The 9,634-nt window shown below is 43.4% G+C and overlaps 1 protein-coding gene across 3 annotated transcripts; it reads right to left on the bottom strand.

Annotated features, from left to right (window-relative positions):
* Positions 1 to 809: 809 nt before the first annotated feature.
* On the bottom strand, positions 810 to 5,419 carry LOC120660002 (R3H domain-containing protein 2-like). Of its 3 annotated transcripts, none has more exons than XR_005669306.1 (5): positions 4,933 to 5,419; positions 3,418 to 4,138; positions 2,546 to 2,918; positions 1,334 to 2,098; positions 810 to 1,252 (listed from the first exon to the last, which is right to left on the bottom strand). XR_005669306.1 is itself a non-coding variant. In XM_039938315.1 (4 exons), exons 1-4 carry the CDS (start codon positions 5,186 to 5,188, stop codon positions 2,048 to 2,050), a joined length of 1,401 nt encoding a protein of 466 aa, XP_039794249.1. In that variant the 5' UTR covers positions 5,189 to 5,419; the 3' UTR covers positions 922 to 2,047. The 3 variants fall into 3 exon arrangements, 1 of the variants encoding a protein (XP_039794249.1); XR_005669307.1 differs by having other exon boundaries at positions 1,462 to 2,098; XM_039938315.1 differs by having other exon boundaries at positions 922 to 2,098.
* Positions 5,420 to 9,634: the final 4,215 nt, after the last annotated feature.

Below are 9,634 nucleotides of genomic sequence, written 5' to 3'. Positions count from 1 at the left end.
TTAATCTAGTCAACAGGAGGTTGGATGCAGTTAATGTACATCCTGTATAAATAAAAACTCAAGCATCAATGGAAATCTCTCTCGGTTCATTCTCATTTCACAGTCTACTCGCGATTTACCTTTACAAAGCCGAAGTTACAATAAACCCTACCAAAAAGACTTTCTTTTTCATTTTGAGCGGAGCACAAGATCCTTTCATCCAGCAGCCACCTACGCGGACGTACCACGGGGGGCGCGCAGGGGCCTCCCCCACCACAAATAAGATGAAGAGAGTAAGAACCCTTAATAGTTGGTATAAACCAGATGTTGCTACCGAAAATTCTAGTGTCAACAATGACCAAGCTGCTGAGCTGGGTAAAATGCAAGTTCCGGAACCAGAACAAAATCAATCTGCACCTTCCCAAATTGAACAAGCTACAGCATTTGAGAGGGACCCAAGTAAACGCAAACAAATTTGAAAATTCTTGCCGGCGCAACAAAAACAAAACGAAGCTCTAAAATTCTATATATCAGAGTCCATATCAACCTGTTTTGAAAGAATATCCATTTAAAGGCTCGGAGATTCATCGTCGAAGATTATGTAGCAACCTTATTTTATTATCTCTAAGAGCTAATTAGTAGACAATTGTATGCTGATATTCATGCTAATTTACTTATTAGCACTGCTCTATTTGGTATATGTGTTTATGTATGTACCATGTCATATTTGCCCATGACTGTTTGCCCCCCCCCCCCCCCTATATCCAAATCCTGGCTACACCCCTGCGTGGACAAGGTAGACATGGATCACTCGGCACAGCTGCACATATAGTGACATAGTTGTTGTACAGTGTATTGTCACTGGCTCACAGTCGTCATTTACATCGCACGGAAAGATAAGCAAAGCATACATCCAGTAACGGCACGTCTGCACCACCTTAGTTTACCCCATTGTGGAACTATTAAACACTAATCGCCATAGCTTAATGATTTATAGTCATCTTAGTTTACCACCTTGAGTAGTTACTTCACATAGTACAGTAAATATTCTTAGCCACTCAGCTAACGCACATTCATGTACACACAACACTCACTGACTCAAACCTCATCTTAAAACAACAGCCACGGCAGCAACTTCCCAGTCCCGATCGAGCCAGGGCTGCACTAGGCAAGGAAGAACCTTGTCTTCACTCTAGCTCATCTTCAAGAGTGCCGCATCCAAAGCCACCAACACAGCTAGTGCCCCTTATCTTTCCTTCCAGCCCATCAGAAACTGCATGTGGTTATTCTTTGTTACAGCAGAGCAAGGGCCAAAGCTTTAGGTAGAAAGAAAAGCAACGAGAATTGCACTAACCCGCACCCCCATTGCCTGTTAACATACTGGATCACCCCAAACTCTTCTCTGGTCCAGCATCCACATACCACCCATGAACTCAATCTTTTTTTCATCATCATCAGTCAAGGGCCCATCGAAGGAGTAACCCGCACCCCCATTGCCTGTTAACATACTGGATCACCCCAAACTCTTCTCTGGTCCAGCACCCACATACCACCCACGATCCCAATCTTTTTTTCATCATCATCAGTCAAGGGCCCATCAAAGGAGTAAGTAGCAAGATGTGCCCATCCAACATCTCAATCTTAGAGCAGCATGCAACCACACTGAGAATTGTGCATTGGACTTTAAGGATCTGTCCAATAAACCTCCAGCATCTTAATCTGCGAGGAGCAAGCAACAGCAATTGAGCTGGCAAGACCACAGAGGTGACTGGTCCTGCCCTTCACTTCTCGGCTTCTTTTCACATCTTTTCGCATTGGACGTAGAAGTCAGTCCAATGAACCTCAAGTACCTTTCAATGGAGTATATGATGCCCCTCCTGCATCTCAATATGCAGGGAGCAAAAAAACCAAGAGCGCAGAAGCTGGCATGATTGAATGGATGAATGCCTCTGCCCAGCGCTTCTCGGTCATTCTATGCCTGCAGTCTACCAGCAACAATTAAATTGGATGCATCATCCAATTTGACATGTTGAGCGCGTGCTGGCAGGTGCAGGCATGCCCGGGCCCCTCACCGGGGCCGGGCAAAGCGCAAACTAGCTTCTGGTTGTTGTTGGTGAGTCTGCACCAATAAAGACATTGTGTGTCAAGCACGGTCAAGCTAACAAGTGCATATTAGGATTTTTCACTTTGTTCAAAGTTACATGTTTTATACCACACTTGCTAAAACAAGCATAAGAGGAATTTGAGTATATCATGCAATGTAATATCTAGAAAGAAATTTGAGTATCATGCAATGTAATATCTAGAAAGATATCATGCCACGATAGCGAGTACCAAGCATATAGGGCTTGTTTGGCAGGCAGCTCACTGGCCAGGCAGCGATATCAGCCCCAGGCGATCAAAATCGAGTGCCTAAGAGCGCTGCCTGGGCCAGGCAGCTTTGCCAGGCCTCAAATCAAACAGGCCCATAATACGGTGTTGTAGCCACTACAATGGTAATCTAACAGATATCAACTAAGCATGACCAGCAAAGAAATCACACAGGGTGGCAAGTGCATACACAGACCTGTGCAAATGGTCCCATTGATTCCGGTGGATGTACAAATGGCATTCCAGGGCGTGAAGGTATGGCATATTGCTGCGAAGCATGCATGAAAACAGATGATCTCACAGGAGCACCTGTGTGACCAGGACTGTAAGGTGCCATGACTCCATCTGGAGGTCCATAGCCAATTGCATTAGGTGCTTGTCCTGCTGACCATGACCCAGGCATGTGCTGAGCTATTGGACGAGGTTGCTGTTCAACAGCAACAGGAGATCTGTGTGCTGAGCCAAGTTGGGGGAATTCAGTGTTGTAGTTTACAGCAGGGGCATACAGGGGTTGAATGGTGTATGGGCCTCCATTAAATCCAAATCCAGGGTCAAATCTTTGCATGTACCTGTAAAATCCATTAATGGTGAGTGATGGAATTTCTGGAATCAAGTACACCTATCACAGTGAAGAAAAAAAATTGAAATGTGTTACTCAAGTCAGGCTAGCTAATCATTTTCATCAGATAGGAGTACATCAGAAGGTTACACTAAGGTTTCAAAAAATGGTCTACTTAATTTTTTTTGGCATTTCCTCACATGATCTCTATAGTGGGAATGTTTCACTGGCATTTCATCATTAGTAAATAGCTATCAAAGCTACTTTAGCAGTTGGCTTGAATGCATAGGGTGATAGTTAAGTAGGAGTTAACTTACTAAACTTAAAGGCAAGGCCATACAGTTCATAAGAAGCTATGCAGCAGAAGAATGGTAAAAGTAACTATAGAAGCTCTTGATCTTGTCCATAGTGCACCAGGTAGAATTTCCCCAGGTATGATAGTAGCAAAGAGCTATGTTGTTGTTGTTGTTGTATGATAGTAGCAAAGAGCTATGTTATGTGAAATTTACCTGTCATAACTCCTATCATAATCAGGATCTTTTCGCTCTGACTCACGGTCCCTGAAAATTGCAACCCTGTTATTTTGCCTGCTTCTATTGACTCCAGGCTCCTTCTCGATCTTGCTTCGATTTGACCTGCTACTGGCTGAAGTGGTAGTCAAACTCCTTTCAAGAGTAATTGTAGCAATTTCAGCCCCTTGGCCCATTCTATTGCTTGAGTTCAACTCCAAGGAAGAGGACCTATGCAGAGTATTGGGCAAAGTCACTTCCTCAACAGGTCTCCCATCAGCAGCATTACCGCTACTGCTGTTGTTAAATATCCGTGCACGTGCCCTGTTGTATTCCTCTTTTCTTTCTTCAACACTTTTCTGGAGGTTGTCTCTAGAAGAGTGAGGACTTGAGCTATTAGTGCTATGGAAATTTTTTTGAGGCCTCTGCTTGATTGCTACTTTGGCCAAAGTACTGCTCTCTTCTTGTGGCAGGTTAACTGGAATATCAGCAAGTCGCACAGCAGGCAGTCGGCACTCAGATGACGTCTTACAGAGAATAATACGAGAACCAGTTCCATCAGGCAAACTGTTGTCTGGTATAGCATGGGACTGGAGGAAGTAATGTTGTGCCAGGCGGTGTGCAGCAAGACGCAGATATGAAGTTGGGAGGCCCGTGAATTCAAACTCTGTCCGTCTGGGGTCACGGATGAACTTCAAAATATCTTGCTCCATTCTTAGCACTACAAAGGGAGAAGTTTGGCGTAAGATACAACAACCACATGCCTGAACCTAAACGTAGCTCAGAAGAAACACACAGAAATGCAATGCAGCAAGTGTGGGCAGCATATGGCAACCACAACAGCAAAAAAGAAAAAAATAATTAAGCATATAAGCAAAAAGAATAAAATAATTAAGCATATAAACTCTTTAGCGTCAATTCATGAGAATTGAGGTGTATTAGTCGAAACATTCAGCATGAGATGTAAAACTCGCTTGCAGCAAGCAGCCAATGACTTGTGTAACTGCTGCAGGCCCCATATGTAGCTCACGATTCATAATTTACCATACAGAATTCTACTATCTGAGGGCTGTATTTAAACGTCTTATCCTTGAACCATTTGATATAGGCATGTTTACACAGATTAAAAGCAGTATGTTATGATGCTGGTCATCCTTAATGGGCCAATCATGCTTACACAGATTAAAAGCAACTCCCGTGAGCCGAATTTTCCAGACACGAAGCCAGCAGGCTACTGCACGAAGCCATCAGGGGCGAAGCAGAAACAAAGACATCCACGTGCGCAGACGGTTTGAACTTTGAAGCACCGCAATTACGAGTGCCAGGAATGCAACATGTACACACCTAGGCCAGCCATAAAAAGCACAGAACAAGCAAGGAGTAAATTGTCACGACTCCTAACCCACGCCTTTCGTTGCCTAATCGTGAATTGAGCAGCTTGGCATCAATCACAAGCAAATCAATTTCAAGCGCAAGGAGGCGAGGAGTCGAGAAGAGGACGGCTCGATTTTTTACCAGAGAGCCTCTCCCGCGGCTTCTCGAGGGCCTCCCGGAGGAACTGGTCGACCTGGGCGACCGAATCGTCGCCCGCGGGGGCGGGGCCCTGCGTCTGCGGCGGCGCCGGGGGCGGGTCCTGCTGCTCCTCGGCCAGGTCGGGCGACGAGGACACGCGGCGCGCGGTGAGGATGAGCCGGCTCATGGGCCCGTCGATGTCGGCCGTCTCCCACGAGTCCGGCGCGGCGGCGGCGGCGGCGTCCTCGGCGGGCTCCATGGCTGGCTGGCTGGCTGGCTGGCCTTGCGTGCGCGGGCGATCCGGAGCTAGAGGCGGCGGGCGGGGAGGCTGGAGCTCGTCGGGGCGAGGGCCGCCATGGGGCGGGGGAGACCGCCGGGATCTGGAGGGGGAAGCGCGGCTAGGGTTTGCTTCTGCGGTGCTTGGTGTTGCGGGGAGGGTGGATATAGAGGGACGGGCAGGAATCTGAGGCGAAGGCGAGGAGGATAGGGAGAGTTTCTGGGAAGTTACGATGCTGTGCGGGCTGAGAGCGAGCGAGCGACCAGCGCCACGGGAGGGTAATTTCGGTACGCGCGGGTGCGTGCCCCGCGGGGCGGTGAGCGAGACAGGAGGACGAGAGGGGCTCGGCCGGTTCGGGTCCCTCGGATCCCACTCGCGGCAGTGTTGGCCCGTTGGGTCGGGTCGGGTCGGGTCGTGCACTCGTGCGTGCCGGCGTGCAAGTGTAGCGTGCCGAGTTCACGCGTCCAGGTGCACCAGCGGTTTTCCAAAGCGTATGCGTGTTGTCCTTGGATAGGTTGGATCTGGACAAGAGCTTCCCATAATAGTTGAACGGGCGCGTCACAGCGGCTTTTCTTTCCAATCTTCATTAGAACGCGTTTGGAGTACGTCAGTGGCCTAAAATCCAGATGGACTTTTCTTCACTCACAAAATATCGAGGTTGTTTCGTATTAGGTGCTTTTTCCACTCTAGAGTGAGTCATGTTAGAAAAGGATTTATGGACTTGAATTGGGGTTGACGGCGAGCATGCACGTATGCCAAACACTAGCGTGTTAAATCCCCACAGCAACCTGCAATAGTGCCCCGTTCGACTGGCTGGCTGGTCCACCGAACCTGCAAATCCACTGAACCAGCCCAGCTAGAACATGCAAGAACCAGCTACGGCTGGGCTTCTTTTTCAACCAGCCGTACGGGCTAGGATGTATCACAAACTCCCTCCGTTCCAAATTATAAGTCGTTCTAAGAATTTTGGAGAGTTAAAAAATTTCAAGTTTGACCAAATTTATATAACAAGATAATAATATTTACGATACCAATTAAGTATTATTAGATTCTTTATTAGTTATATTTTTATAATATTCCTATTTGATGTTATAAATTTTTGTGTTTCTCTCTATAATTTTGGTCAAACTTTGATATAGTTTGACTCTCCAAAATTCTTGAAATGACTTATAATATAGAAAGGAGGGAGTAGTCATTAAAATTAGTTACTTGGGCTTTGGCACTTTTTCAAAACTAGGACCATTTGAAGTCGTCACTACCAGATCGGCTGCATGCCTTCATTGTGATCGTTAACTTAATTGTGTTTCATCTCTAATCACTAAACACGGTGCCATGTGTATTGCTCCCTTCGCTCATAGTGTGTTGTTCTAATTTAAACTTCTATAATTTCAATCAAAGTTTATACAAAAAATTCAATATCTAAAATATCAAATTCATTTAATACAAATCATCATGAAATATATCTTAAAAGCGTATTTGTTTGGTATTGCAGATGGTGTTACATTTTTATGTATACTTGGTCAAAATTAGACAAATTTAACGTAGAATGGAATTAACGTGCACTATACTTTGAAATGGCATTTTTTATTGCTATACTTTGAGTATCAAAATGTTGTATCCAAATGGACCTTGTGTTACATCGTGTATTCCTGTGTACTGCATGAGCTTGCCCGTGCATGCTCCGGGCTGTTGGTGGCAAAGAATATGTTTTACTTTGCCGTGTCGTTTGGATGATTGGATGTCATACTCCTGGAATATTTTTTTTAACTTCAGAAGTTACTACCACACACCGACACATCATTCCAATAGAATCAATGATTTAGCTCAGGCCTCAGACCATTTCATACATTTGGAGCAAATATTATGATGGGCTAAAAGCAGCCTAAATGCTGAGGTGGAGGAGAGAGAAAATGAGAGAGAGGGAAAGTGGGCTATTAGCTTACAGCCAGCTTCGATACAAGAACCAAGACATTTTGTGAGATACGTATACAAGTGGGTCATGTATTTATAGTGGAGAGCTAAATTATTATATAAGTGGGTTGAAAGATGAGCTGTAAAAGATCTTGCAGCTAACAGGAGGGTAAATCATTAGGCTTTCTTATATTTCGTGGCTTCGTTTTCCAATGCAATGGCCGAATGGTTGACAATCCCTAAGCAAAGGGCAATGCCTATGGGTCTATTGGACCTATTATCGTGTCAGGTCCCCTTTCATCTAGTCTAGTACAAAATTCTCGCATCTCTATTTTTTTTATATAAAGCAAGCTTTACTAATTCTAAGAGCATTATATTGAGTCGATATAAACTTTTGGAATACACCCCCACTCTCTGTGTAGTAGGATGCATACAACCTATATATTCATAAAAATCATATCCCAATATGTGTAGGTAAAACAAAAATCCTTAACCACTTGCACCAATCACAATAATGTCGTAGTAACCAAGTCATACATACATGAATTGTAATTTTCTTTTTAATTTCCTTAATATAAATCAGGAGGTCTAAAGATGTAATAGGACATCTTTGAAGAAAATGAAAAAGAAATTACATGTTCGTCAAACCTATAGCCAGACAAGCGACCTCCGTGAGGAGTGGGTCCAATATTGATAAGAAAGAATTTTAATTGTTTCAACTTTTATTTGTTCATATTTATTTAGGAGCTTTATACATTACTTCAGTTCTCATGTTTTAAATTATACTCCCCCAATTAAAACTACAAGACTTCTTTCAATTATTTATCATAAGGACAAACCTTAACCCGTGGTTACTATATTATTATATTCACATTTAAAAATATTTTCTAGAGAGTATATTTTAATGACATAATTGGATTACTAATAGAGTAATTATTGGATATTTGTTCAAATAACATGAAATATGACTTGCAAACTAAAATGGAGTACCACGTAAGTTGTAGAACATGGTATAAACATTCTCATTTAGTCGTTTCAAAGAAATAAGAGTTTTATAGTTTTGCCACTCCAATAGCGATTCGTATGTTATTGACTTGTATTGCGTTCGTTCCAAATTATTAGTCGTTTTGTCTTCTAGATATATAGATTTTACTATGCATCTAGATATAATATATATCTAAATGCATAATAAAAACTACGCACCTAGAAAAGCTAAAATGACTAATAATTTGGTACCAAAATAATATATGTTAATTTCTGTCACCTCTCTCACTCCATGTGAGTGATCATGCTCGCCAGATCTGGAAGAACAGGTTTAATTTGTCGATATCATGGGATCGACCAATGAAAAAAGGTGACGGCAATGAGCACGTTCCCATGTGGCAGCTTGCCGTTTGAAAGTTCGCCGTGATCATGGTTTTCCAGCAACCAAACATATTGTATTGGTTTATGTATGCTAAAGACATTCCGTATCCACAAACTAAAAGGTCTTTAAAATGTTGATATATATACTCGTTGCGTGGCGTGCATGTGGTTTTGATGAGCCATGCATTTTTTTTTTTTTGACTTTCAAGCTCCCTCTCTTTATTCACCTGACTCGGGATCAATAAGATCACGATCCACAAGGTTCTTTACAAAACTCGGGAGGGGATCAGACCATGTCACAAGTTGATCCGGGTCCCTTTGTAATCCAGAACAAGCCAGTTCATGAGCACAACCATTACAATTACGAGAAACATGTCAGAAGCTAAGAGTAACAAAGACTTCTCCAGGACCTCTTTCCAATACGTTCCGTAGGAAAACTTTGCAAGTTTGTATTACTGATTATTGGTAGCACTTACCAGTAAAAAATATATCTATTTTTTAAGTTGCATCTAAGAAATTAAGGGATTACTATCAACTAAAGTTTAAGGTTTGAAAGGTTTTTTTAGCAAACTAAAGCTCAGGTTGCTAAATTTTAGTAGGGATTATTTATTGGATTCTCTTACTAAACTCTTCTAAGTGGCCATGCTACCCTTCATTTAATTCTCTGCACCAACCTCTACATGTGCTTTGTTCCACAAAGCTAGCGGGTGGAATTATTGCTAGGATATTTTAGATCTTGCTTACTTTTAGCAAGTTTTAGCAACTTTTGGCTGGCTAACGACTAATTAAACCTCGTTTTGGGGATCCAAAGTTTAGCCAGATTTGCAATGTTTGGATTCGAAGTCGGCAGAAAAAAAAAAATCCTAACATCACATTATGTTTCTAAAGAAAAGCTTAAGACCTGTAAAAATAGCTTTGGTGGACGTGCACCACACATGTGACTATTAATTTCGTAGAAAGTTATTCGTCGGATACACCGGGACAAAATAACATGGCGGACAAAATGAAAATGATGGCGGATACAGAGAAAGCCGGCACACGTCACGCGTCCGCGTTTGTCATCTCCGCCGTCAGGTTTCTGATCGGACGGTCCCACCGCTGCCGCCGCCGCCGCGCTGCCCACATGACCCTGCCGCGCACGGCCAGCCGGTC

The sequence above is a fragment of the Panicum virgatum genome, chromosome 2N (assembly GCF_016808335.1).
Source record: "Panicum virgatum strain AP13 chromosome 2N, P.virgatum_v5, whole genome shotgun sequence".
Lineage (NCBI taxonomy): Eukaryota > Viridiplantae > Streptophyta > Magnoliopsida > Poales > Poaceae > Panicum > Panicum virgatum.
Note: the sequence above shows the minus strand (reverse complement) of the source record. Positions and strands in the feature narration are given on the sequence as shown.